At 36.2% G+C, this 17,164-nt stretch overlaps 1 protein-coding gene across 3 annotated transcripts in view; it reads right to left on the minus strand.

Annotated features, from left to right (window-relative positions):
* The window catches only part of ESYT2 (extended synaptotagmin 2), an 83,294-nt gene that overhangs the window by 9,587 nt on the left and 56,543 nt on the right, over positions 1 to 17,164 (minus strand). The window contains exons 8-17 of one of the 3 annotated variants that reach the window (XM_069006424.1): positions 16,708 to 16,828; positions 15,915 to 16,091; positions 15,420 to 15,502; positions 14,128 to 14,176; positions 13,396 to 13,485; positions 12,780 to 12,875; positions 5,299 to 5,361; positions 3,342 to 3,416; positions 1,319 to 1,405; positions 423 to 572 (exon numbers count right to left, since the gene is read on the minus strand). In XM_069006424.1, the coding sequence (XP_068862525.1) occupies positions 423 to 572; positions 1,319 to 1,405; positions 3,342 to 3,416; positions 5,299 to 5,361; positions 12,780 to 12,875; positions 13,396 to 13,485; positions 14,128 to 14,176; positions 15,420 to 15,502; positions 15,915 to 16,091; positions 16,708 to 16,828 (991 nt within the window). Of the gene's footprint in view, positions 1 to 422; positions 573 to 1,318; positions 1,406 to 3,341; positions 3,417 to 5,298; positions 5,362 to 9,858; positions 9,961 to 12,779; positions 12,876 to 13,395; positions 13,486 to 14,127; positions 14,177 to 15,419; positions 15,503 to 15,914; positions 16,092 to 16,707; positions 16,829 to 17,164 lie in introns of all 3 variants that reach the window. The other 2 variants (XM_069006423.1, XM_069006425.1) reach the window with 2 other exon arrangements.

Here is a 17,164-nt window from a genome sequence, read left to right on the forward strand (position 1 = left end):
CTGGTTTGAATTTTTCCGGTACTATGCAGATACTTCCTTTCCTTATACACTTTATTTTTTAAAACCATCAAAACCTCAGTTCCATTTCTATGTAAAGGTGATTTCTGATCTGTAGCCCACTGGGTTCAAAAGAGATTTGAAAGAATTCAGACTCCAAATGTGATTTCCAGATGTAAAACCACAGGGAACCTTGTTTTTAATTAATGCAGGTGACCACTGTTTCATTTTGAGCACTGTACAGTTTTCAAATGGAGCGTATTTAAATTAGAAGCTATCTCTGCATACTGATAGCACTGCACAACCAAGGGCACTTAGCAGGTGACATCAAAGGAAATGTACTGTCTTCTTCGAAAAACTGGCAGGAGTCACAACAGCCCTAAGTATGCTTACAGATATATACAATAGGAAAAGTTTTAGAATACCCTGAGTGCAATCTTCATGTTTATAGTGCTGTTGGGACCGGAGTTGCTCAGGTGGAACCGCTGATGCATAGTTAAATCTTCACTCTCTAGCAACTGGCTTAGAGGCAGCTTGAAGTTCCCCAAAGAACACTGGTGTTGTTCATCCCTCACCTGCAGGAACACACAATATAGTCACTTTGTATCATCTGCTTTGTAACAAATTCAAAGAAGGAAATTACATTTTTATTTAAAAACAAAAAATACAAACAATATTGAATGTAGTTTGTTCTTAAACCAGATTTCCCTGATTTTAATATTACTTTACGTTGAAGGAGCTAAAAACAAATATACTCAATGCCTAGTTTCTTCAACCCTACCTTCCACAGAAAAAGTAAGACAGAAAACTAACCATCACATCTACATCTACCTGACCCATTATCAACATAACTCCATGTTTTCCAAACTGTGAAAATGAATTCCCACAGCTATTAGAGGAAGAGTGACTAAGACAGTCCTCATTTACACTTCAGTCTCTTTGAACTATGTAAATGGCATGTCGACAGTGTAAAGAGATACAGTATTTGGATAAAGCAAATACTTCCTTGGTATGAGAGAGGAAAGATTCCTAGTTCCAAACTAGTGTACCAAATTTACTTTTGTTTGGTTTTGTTTTTACATTAGAGAAGACAACCATTAACTATGTTATTCATGTGAGAGCCTGGTTATAGTCTTTTTTCTTTTTAGTAGTGAATGGAAATAAACATTTCATTGCCTGGTCTAAAACAAAATACTTTAAGTATAACTTTAATGGTGTTCACAACATATTCAGTCTCATTTCATAACTCCCTTTAATGTCTGAATGTCACTACTGCAACATCTTAGAAAAAAAAGGTATCTAAAGAGAGTGAGACACATACCTCAACTTCAAGATCTTGTCTTTTGGGATTGTGTACAAAGAAAGTAAAATTTTCCTCCCATACCGGTTCATTGGTCTTGTATCTAATCTGAAGTTAAGAAAAAAGGAAGCACATGAATTATAAAACAGTTTGTTTAATACAGCTGGTGTCAAGAGATGAGAGAATTTTTCATTTTGGCGTTTTATTTGGTGTGTGCAGAGAAGGGCAGCAAGGCTTGGGAAGGGTCTAGAAAACAAGTCTGATGAGGAACAGCTGAGGGAGCTGGGGTTGTTTAGTCTTGAGAAGAGGAAGCTCAGGAGAACCTCATTGCTCTCTACAACTCCCTGACAGGAAGCTGGAGTGAGGTGTGGGATGCTGTCTTCTGCCATAATTACAGTGAGAGGACCAGGAGAAATGGCCTTAAACTGAGACAGGGGAGATCCAGATTAGGTATTAGAAACATTTTTTCACTTTTAGCATGGTCAGGCATTGGAATAGGTCACCCAGGGAGGTGGTGGAGTCACCATGTTCACGACGTGAACTGGTGCTGGGTTATGTGGTCTAGGGGTTACAGTGGCAGTGCTGGGTTGATGGTTGGATCTTGAAGGTCTCTTCCAAGCTTAATGATTCTATGAAAATTTGTGTCTGAAACTTGAAGTATTTAAACAATGGCCAAGTACAATCTACCCACAGCATACATAATATCGCATATAAAATTACACAGACAACATTAACTGATAGCACATTCTCTCCTCTCACACTACTCTTAAAAGAGCTTTCATAACTCAGTGAAACTCCCTAGAAACTAACAGTTTTCTCTCTTATCTCCAGTTAGCCAAGTGGATGATTTCACTGCCAAATCTCACAATTTTCAGCAATCCATTAGCGGGGGGACTGGAAAGCAGAGGGGAAGAGAGAAACAAGTCTTCATTAAAAGGACTTGGATTTTTATCTCCATTCTTTATGTCTTAGGTTACGATGTAGGATGTAACCAAATGTATGTATTCTATCACCATCTTCATAAGCTGTTAAAACCAGGTGGGGCAGTGTTCTTTCTCTCTTCCATGACACATCCCTGATAATTCCCTCTGGGGGATATCTTCTGTTAATGGGCCATCAAGTCTCACTGCATGACTTACAGAATTACATCATTCCACTGTGAGATGCCCCGCCCATGGGGGGGGGGGTGTGGAACAAAGCATTCCTACCTGGATATAATCTGAGGTTTGGAACAGCCACCATTTAATCAGACTGCTACCTCCACCCTGACCAAGAGGGTGTCAGGCTGCATCCTGACTGACAGTTTAAGCCAGTGTTTTCTGCCTTTATTTTTAATTTACCTACTAAATTGTAGTTCTGACTTGGAATCTCCCACTGGTTTCTTTTCAAACTAGTACACTCTATTAAAACTAAGACTGTATATAATTTTTCTTTAGGCTTAGTGAAAATTTTTGACAGGTTATGAAGAAGCCAAATTAGATGTTCTCTCCTTTTGGCTCACTGACACTTCTACTTCTTAAATTCATACCTATATTGCATATATCTACCTATCTAGGAATCATTTCACTGTTATTATTTTATTTTAAAGAGCTATTTGATTGCACAGAGGTTAGTTATGGATGACAGGTATGCTGAATACTTTGGGTCAGAAGCAGAGGGATCATCATCAAGATCAATCTCATGACTGGCATCTGTTACAGACCACCAGATTAGAAGAGAGACATGGATGATGCCTCTTTGACAACTCAAAGCTGTCTCAGGTCTGCTGTACAGGGTTCTAATTGAGACCTTCAACTACTCCAATGTTTTCTAGGAAAGCAGCACTGTGGAAGGCCTCCTACAAATGACTAAAAATCCCATCTCTACTCACAGGCAGTTTGAGTTGCATAAGCCCCCATTCAAGTCTAGGCTGCTCGTTGCCAATTTCAGTTCTGGTGGCAACTTAGCGTTGTGTATATGCTCCACAGTTTGGTAGCCAAATACCAAGCTCACAGACCTACCAAATATGTGAAGACAGAGGCAAGTCTAAAGAGTAGAAACTTACCTTACTTTCCTGTGCCTTGTGTCCAACTGACAGCAAAACAAGTGGGTTGGGATTGCTGTTTATTTTCTTTCCTGACTGGTAAAGAAAAAGCAAAAACTTTGCCTTCAGAATAAAGCAAAACCTCTCCCCTCTGAAACTTAATGTTTGCATCTTAAAAATACAAATCATATGCATTCTACTACATGCCTCTCTATTATTCTCAGTATTTTATTCAGCTGGCTGGAATGGCAGACTGGCGAGTAGCTGGTGAGTACATGAAGGCATCCAAACCTGAATATGCTGAAGCAAAATGCTACTAATAAGCAGGAGTTTTAGACTCCTTTCCATTTTCTTTAAATGAAACTGGTAAGATGCAAATTCTTATCTTTTAATGAGCATTACAATCCCCAAAGCTAATGAAGCATAGTTAAAACTGCAAAATGAATACTGCATGCAGATGGGAGATATGAAGAAAGCACAGACTCAGGAACTTTATATACATTGCTGTAGAACTATTAAATTGGATGTGGTATCAGAACACTGATGTTCCCTACTTTTCAGTTTGGGGAGATAGAATACGCAGTATAATGTATGTGAGGGATATTTCTACAGTTTACCAAATACTCTTTATTAGAGAATCAACCATCTGCCATATCTGAGCCTTGCTCACCAGTTGTATAGCATTACATCAAACTGTGAAAACAAACATCAGTTTAGAAACAAATTACATATGCAAAGGAACATTCCAACTATATGTTTCTTTCATGAATTTCAATTTAACCTAACAATTTAAGTCAGAAAGAAAATTTAGGCATGAAAGTTAATCATCTCAAGCAGGTGTTAATGCAGTTTTAAAAGCCTAGAAAATGTAGGATACATGGTTACTTTTGAGTTCTACCCTGTGGGAAAACCAGGTATATCAACAGAAAGTTAGTTAAAATCATCTTAATGCATGTAAGGTCACAATTAAAACCAAGTGATTAAAATATTTTATATTTTTAACTTAAGAAAGTGCATCATTTAGATATATTTTTTTATCTGAACTTACATTTTGGACATCATACTTCCACTAATAATGCTCAATTTTAATGTGATATACTGCTTAGAACCATACTTTCCTTTAGAAATAAAGCTGTTAAGAAAGCACTCCTTTCTTGGATGAACGCCGCATTTCTTTTTTCTGATAAAAATTATCTAGCTCTCAAATAAAAATGAATACAAATGTTTACAGAACAGAAAGCCATATTACACTGCAACTGATAGTGTTTTAAAATGGTAGGTGACGTATCTTCATTTTTTCTTTGTCCATAAAATGCTGCCTGAGACTTTCTTCATAAAATGATGAAACAACAGGAGCTGGCAAAAGGCCCTGTCACTTACGCTGATGTGTAAATATGAGTAATTTTAATTCACATTAAGTAGGTAGCAATGTGTATACACGTAAAATGCACCTCTAACACCAGCTACTGACAGACTGTCCCTTCTCCAGGTTCCTCCAGCTGAGTGTGTGGCTTAGCCCTTTGAAGTCTGCCTACCAAAAAGCTGGCCTAAATTTCTTTAGCAGTTATATAAAAGATGTAAAACCTTCTAAAAACACCTAGCAGGAAGAAGATTATTCCAAAGCAATCATTCAGAGTTGAGTGATAAGGTATCACTCAGTATGTAAAAGATGTCTCAGCTTTCATGTCAGCTTTATTCTTTAGTTACTACTAAAAATTAGTTCTCAGCACTTTTCCTCCAGTCTTCTCAAGCAGCCTGTACTCCCCTAATCTGATCTTGAGTTCAGATTACCACAGACCACAGCATTTTAACAACGTCTTGACATTGGCTCCTCGGTATTAAATTCAAGTAAAACAAGATTACACTAAATATGTATCTGGCAATAGAAATTCCACTCAGTGTTGGAAGCAGTGTTGCAGGCATTCGTGCATTTCCAATTACTTTTGTGACCTTAAATGGACAACTACATTAATGTTACCTTTAGGGCTTTCTGAACAGCAGCCTTCTTCAAGCCATCAGGGTTAAATTCTAATGGATTATTCTTTTAAGTCAGGAGAGAATGAACATAGGAAGGGTTAATAAGACATGCAATGAAGCAATTTCACTAGGTTAATTAATTATGACACGACAACATAGGACAAAGCAGGGGGAAAAAAAATCAACCTAAAAAAAACCCCAACATCTTTTAAACAAAACAATGAAGGACCACCACACCAACAAAAAAGTCTGACAAAACTTTTTTTTCCCTATTCTCCTCTGCATATTTTTATTCTGCTTTAAAACTAATATACCCAATTTCAATCTGCTTGTATTTCTCTGATCATTGTTTTTTATCCTAATAAAGATAATTCACAAAATATTTTATTTTTTAGCACAACTACAGTATTTTCAATATGCCTTATGAGCTGCCCTCTGAATGAACCTTTTTAAAATTTGGTTGAGCGTATTTTCACAACTTAGAAGCTTCTCTGATGATAAGTCAAGTAATTATGCAAAGGAGTCCTTTTATGGGAGAAATTACAACATCTAATTGATAGGGACTTAGATCATTATAAAAGTCAAAGTTCTTAAGCCTCTTCAGAAAAATGATGGAAACACTGCATGCTAACTAGAATGAAGGTCTACTACTTTCTTCAGGAGAATGAAGACATGCAAATACACTAACAGTAGGAATCAGAACTGACTTAGCAGGACAAAACCTTGGCTGTTTTTCATTAAATAAGCAGATTTCTTATTTTAAGACTAATATACTGTTCTTAAGTGACACATGTATAACAATGTCACAGAAAATTTGCATTAAACTCGTAAGAAATAATTTCAGGAAGATTTACAAATAAAACAGACTTCAAGTTAGTGTACTTATGGCTGGCTTTTTCTTTAGGGACATTTTGGTTTCAAGGGAGAATTCTGTTTTAGGAGCTGTAAATTGTGGCAATAAAAAATTGCATAATGGGCTTTTAAAACATTCTGGTTTATGAACAGGAACTGATATTATTAATGCTCTGCCAAAAGAAATGGCTTTCTGAAATGAAAATTAAGTGAAAATTTGAAGAGAGATTTAACCTTTATGCAGAAATATTTTTTTGCGGTTTCTTTTGGGATGTCATATCCTCAAGTTGGCCAATACATTCCAATGATTCTTGGCACCCTGCTTGAAAATTTCTATTTCAGAATGAACATACAATATCCAGCAAAAAATCACAGAATATTTTGAGCTGGAAGTTATCCACAAGGAAAATCAAGTCCAACTCTTAAACTTGAGAGAATCAGAAATAAGGTTTGGCTACTTTTGTGGGGTATTTTTCTTGAACATTATTTTTCTTAAATAAAATTAAGGAATTGTCTGCAGTTATTTATCTGATACATTAGGAACTTAATATTGTACTTAAAGACTCAAATATGGAGACTGCACACTATCTCTAGACTCATTAAAACTAATGCTTAACTACTGTTCTTTAGGAAATTTTTAAATGCCTGACAGGTACGTTCCTTGCTGGAGGTTAAGCACTGCTCCCTGTTTTCTGACAAAGATAAAAGTGTCACTTTGTTTGCAGCAGTTGTGTATTCCCCATCTCTGGAAGTGTCGAAGGTCATGTTGGACAAGGCCTTGAGCAACCTGATCTAGTGCAAGGTGTCCCTGCTCATGGCAGAGGGGTTAAAACAAGATGATCTTCAAGGTCCCTTCCAACCCAAACCTCTCTGTGGTTCCATGATCTAATTCCTAAGGCTAAACTCCCTTCTTCTGCTAGCCATGGTTACTGTCTCTCTCTCATCATCAGTGCTGTGCTGTGCTCCAGACCTTAAACTGCCACAGCCAAGATCAGGGCCTTGGTAAAGGCTAAGTAAAACAGAAGGATTAGGCCATACATCTCACAGGCTGCATTCCTCTGTTCTACATAGAGTACAGTATTTTCTTTCATAACAATACGACACAGCATGACTACAAATCTCTTTCTGTAGAAAGATCTCTTTTCAAATCTCTTTATTTCTATTTCCACCCCACATTTATAAGGATGCAATGACTGTCCTCTACAGAGAAGTACATCATTTTTTCAGGTGGCATCTGCAACTTACCAAGATAATTTTGAATCTTAAACGGCCACTCAACTTACTGGACTTTTTTGCTTCCCATTTGTACCTGCATATTCAATACATATCTTTTCCCTCCTGTATTATTATTTCAAAGAATTTTGAAAGTCAAAACCAAACCTATGTGATCATACATAAGGGCAGGCAACCACAGAGTCCTGGATATTGAACACATCTCAATTCCTCTGGAATCATAGCAAGGATAGGCCAATAGGGACATCAGCTGGAGCAAATATGTTTAAGCCAGACTTCAGGTTTCAAGGGAAGAAGCTGCAGGTCCACGAGAATGGTGGCTGACAGGCTGGGAGGAAGGAGACTCAGAGAAGAAAGGAAGTATTCCATATTAAAAGGGGAAGGTCTTGCTTTGGATGACAAAGTAGTCTTGGTATGAGTGTCTCTGCAGTTATAGGCAAAGAGGATGGGTTAGCCAAGAAATATACTGATAATGACACAGTGGAATTCTCTAACAGCCAGTGTCATTTGCAGTAAATACTAATAACAAACCCATAAATTATACAACTAACAAACTGGTTTGTTATTCAGCCAGCTCCTGATTCAATATGTTTTGGAGTATGACTCATTACTTCCTTTGACTCACTAAGTGTTGCTTGGGATATCTATGAGTGCATCCTCACCTGATAACCAGAAGACAGTCACCATCTGTAAGAGCTCATTAAAAATATGGATAATTTATATATTATACAGACACCAAAACTGTTATGAACTATTGATTAGCATAAAACTAGAGTTATGTTTGGAAATTAAACTAACACTATTCCTACTCCTTAACTTCAGCTTAATAAGATTTAGGTGGGTACATGTCTGAATTTGGTGTCACAAACTTAGATTTGCAGCAGTCAATAAACTATCTAGCAAGGAACAGGGAGCACTCAGGATTTTCCTCTCCTCATAGAAGTGAGCGCCCTTTTTAACACTTCCCTCCCCCAGTAACTCATGTAACATATTAGAGACTGAGCCTGCAGGTGTGAATGTCTGTGTAATAGCCCATGTTTAAGGATGCCCTGGGAACAAGAGCAGTTCTAGGATTGCTGAAGCTGTTATTATCCCTGGGCTACTCTACAGACCTCTCCTCTCTCCTGGACTCCAGCCACAACCCTCCTCCTCTTGCTTGCAGCAAAATCAGCACCCAGGAAACTGCAGACCCAGGCAGTTCACAGTGCTGCAGAAGGCAATTCAGACGTGGCTTTCTTACAACAGTTGCTGTTCCACTCTGACTCACAAATTGATTCAGAGATTTGGATAGTTTTGTCCAATTTCTAAATAAATGCTATTCTCTATAGACAACCTCTCCTAATGCAAAGATCCTAAGATCCACAAAAAACATCAGTGCTACACCCTTAATCCTGCATTTTGATTTAAAAAAAAATTACTTTAAAGTTGTATCTGTAATTGTGTAACTAAGAGAAACAGCAACTACTTAACAGTTTTAACACCAAGATGATGGAACTATAGATTATTAATTGCCTTTCTCATTCATTAATTTTTAACAAGATTTTAGAATGATTATAACTGTTTGGATACTTTAAAATTAACCTCTACAGAGAAACTAACAAAAAGAACCACAGAAAAGGGTTTTGCTGGGCTTTGGAAAGGTGTTTTAAAATCAAGGATTATGATGTAGCCAGCCAGTAACAAATTTATCTGCACAATCACCAAAGACAAACCCATCTCTCTCTGGCAAAAAGATTCCTATTCTGAACAGATTATCGGTCTTTTTGAAAATACCAAGGTTGTACTTCCAGATTTAAGTGTAAGATACTCAGAGGCTCATCAGTTTTTAATAATTTTGTAACATTAAATGCAAGCAAATAATATTACTTGGTAGTTCACCCTTGCCTGGATTTTCCCAACTACAGACTAATTTGAAAAAAAGAAAAAGAGCTTGGGAATTTGCAAAACAAGGAGCATCATGGAGTGAAATAGAATTTACAAGGGAATTTATAGTTTGGGAAGCACAAAGAACTACACCCATTTTTAAAGCAACTTGAACCAGTGTGGAGAGGTTGCAAGTTCTTACAAATATTAAGTGTGTCACCTTTTAAAGAAACTACAGGGATGTTGGTTGCAATATTTATTATTTTAATTTCTTTGCAATAAAAGCCAACAATTAACCAGCACACAGTGTGCTAGGACAGTATGAATTTTATTTCTCAATGAATCAGCAATTTAAGTTAAGAGCTTTTACAACAAACTTATCTTGGGTTTTTATCATGAAAGGTTAATTACTTACCCAATGATATGTTGATCAATGAAATTTAAGTAGCCTTTAAAATGCAATAAAAATAGCACAAAAACAAAGCACATTTGTTGAAACCATGCAGGAAAACAAATTGCATGCTCTCATTCCACTAGAGTGAGTGGCTTTAGTAGCACTAATCCACACTCTGGCAGAGAAAAGGTACAATACAAACAATACCAGAGAACTCACAAATAGTGCTCTATAGAGTGAGGTAGTGTTTTCACAAAAGACTAGTCCCGATGCTCTCCTCTCTTTTAAGTATCCACACCCAAAGTTTCCCTCGTAGATACTCTTAGGAAGATGGAAATGGAAGGAGAAAGCAGAGTGATGGGATTGTGGCAGAATGAATGCATAAGCAGCTTTACTACACAAAAAAGTTAAGGAAAACAGTCAAAGGATTCCAGAGAAAACAGCAGGTAACAAAAAGTAAATATTTGTCATTACAAATATTTTCGTCCATTAAATTACTTTCTGTAGAACAGCAAGGTGGAATGCTTTTTTAATATTTTTTTTTTTAATAATTATTCAAATATATTAACCCACTTTCCAAGTTCACTCTTGGTAGTTCAGATTTATATGGCAGATCCAACTAATGTTTACTAGCTTAGAGACCAGCTTTCTACACCATTTCTGTTTCTTTTTCAGATACATCATCCCAGTGTGCCAGAAACTCACAACTATGATGCACCTGTGAAAAACAAAGGCCTGTGTTGGGGTAACTCAAAACCGTGACTCAAAACAAGGCTGAAGGCAGGATCTAAAGTGTACCAGTGATAAGCATTAACTTAAGGCAATTTTCAAGGCAATAAAAAGTAATTAGTCATGTAAAAAAATTTTACTCTAACATTAAAGTTGTGCACAAAAACCTTCAAACTATTAATGAGGGTCAGTGTAATTTTAACCCTTCATTCTCTTTGAATTCTCTTCTCCATAAATACAAGCAATCCAAGAGATTAATTTTCTATCACTCTACACAACCCCTACCACTGAACTTGAGCAAAACATGATAAGCCAGCAAATTCCATGTTTAGTCTTGTGAATGTTGCTCATATTAGAACCCTATGGCCTCAAAAAGATCTATTTACTACAATTAACTACTGTTCATGTAGAAGCTCCATGACATTGTCTTTCTAGAATGTACAGAAACCTTTTCAGTCCTCCTACATAAAAAAGTCTTCCCATGGTACTTCCCCCTGTTTGACCTAACTGTGAAGTCTTTTTGTATCTGGTATTGGGAAAATTTAATTTAACGCAGTATCACATTATTTCATTGTTGTAAACTTGCACATGGAATTTTCAACTGTTCCATGTTATTTTCTCTTATATTCTTTACAATACTGGGAAGAAAATGACTTGAAGTTAAATACTGAGTCATTTGCAGCAACTGCATCTCTGAGCTGGTGGAGGAAGAAAAAGTAAGAGGATTAAACAGGTCTCACACTATGACCATCATTCTCAACCCACCCAAGCAATTCTTGTCCTGTAGACAGAATATCAGATGCAGCAATAGGAAATTTGGGATGCTGCTCCCAAATTTCCTAACTGGTCAGCTTTGTGCAAAGAACTCCCCGTTTCTGTGCCCTAGAGTTTAGAGATCTACTGATTAAATGTACTGAAATTAAAATACTGTCTGCAAAAATAGGTAGAACTCAAGGTTTGCAACCTAATCTTTTTGAAGGAGGGAGACAATGTTAGAGAATGTTTGTTTAAAACAAAAGATTTAATTTATGACAAAGCCTCAGAGTATTTGCTGGAGAATGTAATATAGAGAATCAGAGTTGTACAGAAAAGATTGGAACTGGTGTACGAGAGAACTTTACCCTGTTTATTTTAAATAAGAGGCTGTAGTGTATTTTACCAAACATATTAAATTTGTAACTGTTTCAGTAGAACTCAGTAGTTGAACAAGAAGATCCATAAATTGGTTCAGTTGAATCTAATACACAAAACAGATGGCAGACAGACTTTTTGTGTGTTGCAGTATTCTGAAACTGATGCTAAGCACACCATAATTCCCTTCTATTCTGTTACTGCTTACTCTGTACTGTAGTAATTCTATTTTTTTTCTGCTAAGTTACAGAGTTTGCCTGAACTCAATATATGTTGAGGTTAAAAAGATAATGTGAGGATCTATTCCAAATGAGTCTTTTTAGCTTTTAAAATAGCCTAGAAATACTACTTCCAAACTCTGCTCTCTACACCCTGGAACACACATGAAATCACTAGTCAGTCATGTAAATTGTTTGGGCTACTAAGGATTCATTTGTTACCACTCTGATGCAACATTTTAACTTAAATTTCAGCAGACAAATCTGCAAAATACTTGCAAAAAATTCCAAAGCTTGAAAACTGTATTCTCTGATAAGTATTTTAGTCATCACTTCCAGAACCTCTCATCTAACAGAAATGCTGAAAACCAGCAAAACTCAGTTAAGCTTCATATATCTATTTATGGTAGGGTTGACTTTACTCCTGCTATCAGTTTCAAGCCGGAACAGTACTTCACTAACCTGAAATAGACTCCAAAACAAGTTATTTCACAGTCCCATTAGATAAATCCATAGAGTGAGAGAACATGATTTGTTTTTATGTTTTCCACAAGCAAATAAACCATCCTGCAAACAGCAATCTGATAGAAATCTCATACAAGTATGCTGGCACTGTGACATCAACTGCAAAGGATTCATTCCATGATGAGGACTTCAGTACCTTCAAATCTCCAGCAATACCCTAAGCCAAAGCAAGCAAGTTTACCTGAACTCATGGAAGTGGGTTTCTCCCAGTTAGTTCCTTAAAATTCCTCATGCTAATCCCATACGATTTATGGAAAATATTGTGTAATAAAAACATGCAGCCTTTCAAGTCCAGGAAAGGAGCATTCTTTAAAGAAAAATCACACTGATTAAAGAGTAATGTTTTATTAAATATATAGCTATAATACTATGCTACTAAAAAAGTGGACCTTACATTACACGTCTTGAAAGGAGAGAAATTATAGAGAAGATGGCACAATGTGTGTTAGTAAAGCAGTGTCATACTACCAAGCAAGACATGCTGGGAGTACTCAAGAGCCTCTGTGACAAAAGGGTATCCATGAGAATGTAACTTACAGGCAGATTTCTTGCTGAGTCCAAATACAGTATAAGCAATGCAGATGAAAGCCCATCATTAGCTTGGTCTTTATCAGCTCTAATGCTTGTTAGCACCTAAACCAAAAACACACTGTAAGCCTTTCTGGAAATCAAGTATTATTATTTCCTGTCCCATTTCTGGGGGAAAAAAAAAAATCTCCCAGAAAGAAAACATTCACAAATTCACAGCATGAAGCATAAAGAGTAAGTTTTCAAGACTCATACAGACATTTCAAAACTATTTGCATGGAAATTTGCACCCCATTTCCTACTATTTTTTTTTAGATTGGACAGATTGTAATATATCCAGTTTTATCTCCCAGACTAAGGAAATGTTAACAGATATTCTCAAACAGTAAGATTAAGAGAAAAGAAGTGAACTACAAAAGCATTTTAAAATCTCATTTAAACCATTGACACTTATGACTGGTTTGAGATTTCTAAAGACAAACAGCTTGGAATAAAGTTACAGGTTTCTCCAAATTCATAGCAGCTAGAGAACCGGTTACATACTTAACAAATAAACAAAAAAATCACAGCAAAATCACCCCAGAACAATTAAGATCAGAATGAAAGTAATGTGTTCCTTCAATACCTTGTCTAGATTGTCAGCAGTTGGCATCAATGTGAGCCATTCCAGTTTTAAATGCAACTTTCCTTTGGACACTTCATCCAAAGTAAACCACTGAAAATTAATCAAAGTAATGTGAAATAATCGGGCACCAAACAAAGATATAATTGCAACTGTTTCTTCAGGACATTTAGGAAACTCTCTACTAGGAATCTCTCAGAGCTGAAGCCCACATAATCTGAAAAGATATGATTCATTAAAATATCCTATTTCACGTAAAATATTATAACACAGAATGACAAAAACAGCCAGACAAACCTCTACATTATATGATAAAAGCATATTTAAAATACCATAAAAATTCTTTAAGTTCTGTAAAGATGTTCTGGGAATACAAACCCTACACAATGTTCCTATAAAATTCTCTCACAGGACAAAAATTGGTCTGCTGCACCTAATAATAGTTAAACCCAGCAATTAGCTATTCTCTTGCAAAAAAACCTCTCACCAAATATATAAGTTACTATTTTTTACATTTACATTTGCATAGGACTGACAAAGAATGTCATTATTTTTCAGATTTAATTGGTTCAGATATCCCTTATACCCCTGTACTGATCATCAGGGAATCTATTTCTACAGCATTAAGGTTATTCTTGCACATACAGGAACTATGCCCAGGAAAAAATAATGCAAGAACAACTACATATAAAACATATGGGCCTTTGTAAACCAAAACTTACTGAACTTGCTTACCTCGTCTAGGAGACGCTCCTTTTCAACTTCAATTAAATCAATCATCAAACTAGAAAAATGGAGAGAAAGAAGTAGTATTTTAGCCAAGAAACAAAAGATCTAGCACAGAATTTAAACACCACCCTGTGCTCTCTGAGTATCCAGGCTTCCACTGAGATCAAGAGAGCAGCATACTATTATTTTAGCCCCTAAGAAAAGAAGAAGGAGGGAATGAAATGGCACAACGAAGATGAGTGCAGGAGAACAGAAAATAAGCCTACACTAGAGCCCATTTTGTAGCCACAAGGGCAGCTGGCACAGTATGACTCATATATGTGACCCAACTCTCAAAACAGAGACCACATCCAAACTACCCACTGGAAATAGCACCTGGATATATGCTATGACCAAATTCATGCCTTGGCAGTGTCTGGGAGAGTTCTAGTTCTCACAAGCTAAAAATGTAGCAGGGAATGAATCTGCTAAAAATTTAACAGAGAAGACAACTGCATGCCAGCACATGAACATTTGTCTGGCTTTTTATTTTATTAGTACTGGCGTACACATTATGTCACTTCCCCCACCATCACTTCAGTGTAAGATTAGGGAAGTGCAAAGAAAAAGAAGCCTTTGTACTACCTACTTCTTTATTTTAATGAGAAGTAGGTACTGTTGCTCCTGTTAAGAGAAAAGGAGCTGGAAAGGTAAGGGAGTTCTACTCTGAATGGAAAGCAACAATGGGAGGTTCCAAAACTCTGCAAGAAATAAAGGTGACAAATTACTGGAGAAAGCAGCTGACTAAAACCCTGAAATGTTTATGGGTAAACACCTCTGGCCTATGGAGTCAAAGAGTGAGTCATGTTTGCAAAAGCATTACAGCAAACTTTTTTTCTTTAATCAAATAGTTAAGATCAGCTCTTAAGAGAAAAACAAACTTGAGACACTCACTTAGAAGCTATGAAGATGAAGAAGATAAACAGTTATAAAACTATATTAACTTTGCCTGAAGAAAGAATTAAGACTTAGCGCTAGCTTACAAACATTAAAGCAGCTGGGGCACAATTCTGGGTACCCACAATACTTACCTTGTTTTTTAATAAAAGATGTAAACATAATAGATGTGTATATAAACACCCAAGCACATTTTCATATAACGAAAATGAAGTAGTTAGGGAATTACTATCAAGATAATTGATTTAAAAATACAATTAGATAGCAGAGCAACTGCAATAAAATAAAAATACTAATTAAAGAAAAATTACAAGATTTTGTCTCTTTCCAATACCTAAAAACATATTCTCCATAACATTTACCTTCCCAGGAAGTCATCTTTATCTGGATCTTCATCAAAGAGCTCAATCTCTAGCTCCTGTCCTGGATGTTCATACACCAAGGCCTGGAAGTTCAGTGAGAGGGCACTGTCAGTACAGCTGACCAGCTTGGTTAAATGGCATAGTAACATAATAACCTGCAGTACCTCTGTGTAACAAAATACATCAGTAAGCAAATGCTTTAAAAAATTGCAGTTTAATGAGTAGAGCAATTTTAAGAGCTTTTCAGATTAAATTTGTTAATGTTGGCTCTAAGAGACCAAATTACTTTTTCAAAATTACTGATGCTCAGTCTAGACAAAAAAAAAAAAGTATATAAAACCAATGGAGAATTTCTGTATTGTTACAGAACTTTGGGCTTCTAGAGGGAGACATCAAGAAACTCCTTGAGGACAACCCCAAAATACCCTCTTTAACAAAAGAATCTCTAGAAGATAACTCTTTACAGAACATACAAGGTATTTTTATTGTTTATACCTCATAAACTTCATTCCATTTTGGATTGAGATTTTCTTTGATGACCTTGCTTTGGAAAATTTGGTTGCCCACACGGATGATTCCATAAGGATCTGACTTTCCTTTGACAATCCCTTTTAAGTAAGTATCTTTCCCCTCCAGGTCCTGAGCTTCAATAAAGTGTATTCTTAGAACACCCTGAAAAAGGAAAAGATGAGTTTGTGTAGTAATCTGAAAGCTTCCATGTCATCACAACTTACACAATGGATGTTTTATCATTTCCATTGCCATTTCCTTAATATGAAACTTATTTTGGACATACTGTAAGCAGAAAATATCAGTGATGATCCACACACACAACAGACCTAGCACTCAAGAGATTCCTAAAAAGAAAAACTGTCATCAACCATCAGAAACATGCCAGTTACATCAAGAAATACCAGGTTTCTGAGAGTAGCAAAAAATAGCAACAACTTTTTAGTGAAGCAAACTAATAGCAATTTTCCATGATAATATAAAACATATGGTACTTAATTTTTAATCTATACAGTTGAACTATATTGCAGCAAGTAATATGTTTAAGATTCCAGCAAAACAGAATAAATAAATAACTAAATAAATACATCTTTCTTGGTGTTCTTTTGAAATACTGACTTCACAGAAATCATTAATTAAATCAATTATTATCAGTGACTGGATTCATAGTAACTTGTACCACTGCAGTACTACTTAGAAATTCACACATATTGTCTTGAACAGTTACTACAGAAAAAACAAAATGACCAGTTATTAGTGTTAACAGAAACATGCTTACCTTTGGTATAGGAAACCGCAGCTGAGCAATCTGCACTTCACTGACAAGGGGAACTGTAATTCTATTTGGAAGGACCAAGTAGTTGGATATAATATCCAGTATTATTGTATCTGATAAGCCACTGTTGGAGAAAAGAATCCTCAGTTACTTAAAAAAAAAAAAATAGTCCTTTTGCTGCTTAACAACCTAAATGGAAAAAATATTTGCCTTTCGGGGGGAGTAGAAGACACATCTGGTTTGTAAACTTAAAATAAAGGATTCTTGCCCAAGCGGCCACCAGGTGGAAGCAGCTGACACTGAATAGCAAAAACCACAGGGATTAATTTAAAGTTCCCATTTCCCTGCCACAGCCAAATTTCCCCCTCACCCTCGCCTTTTAAACCAGCCCGGGTAAAAGGCTATTGCGTAAGTTCTCTTGTCTGCATTGCATACAACCAAGCAGATGGTAACTGTTTAT

The sequence above is a fragment of the Aphelocoma coerulescens genome, chromosome 2 (assembly GCF_041296385.1).
Source record: "Aphelocoma coerulescens isolate FSJ_1873_10779 chromosome 2, UR_Acoe_1.0, whole genome shotgun sequence".
In the NCBI taxonomy this organism is placed as follows: domain Eukaryota; kingdom Metazoa; phylum Chordata; class Aves; order Passeriformes; family Corvidae; genus Aphelocoma; species Aphelocoma coerulescens.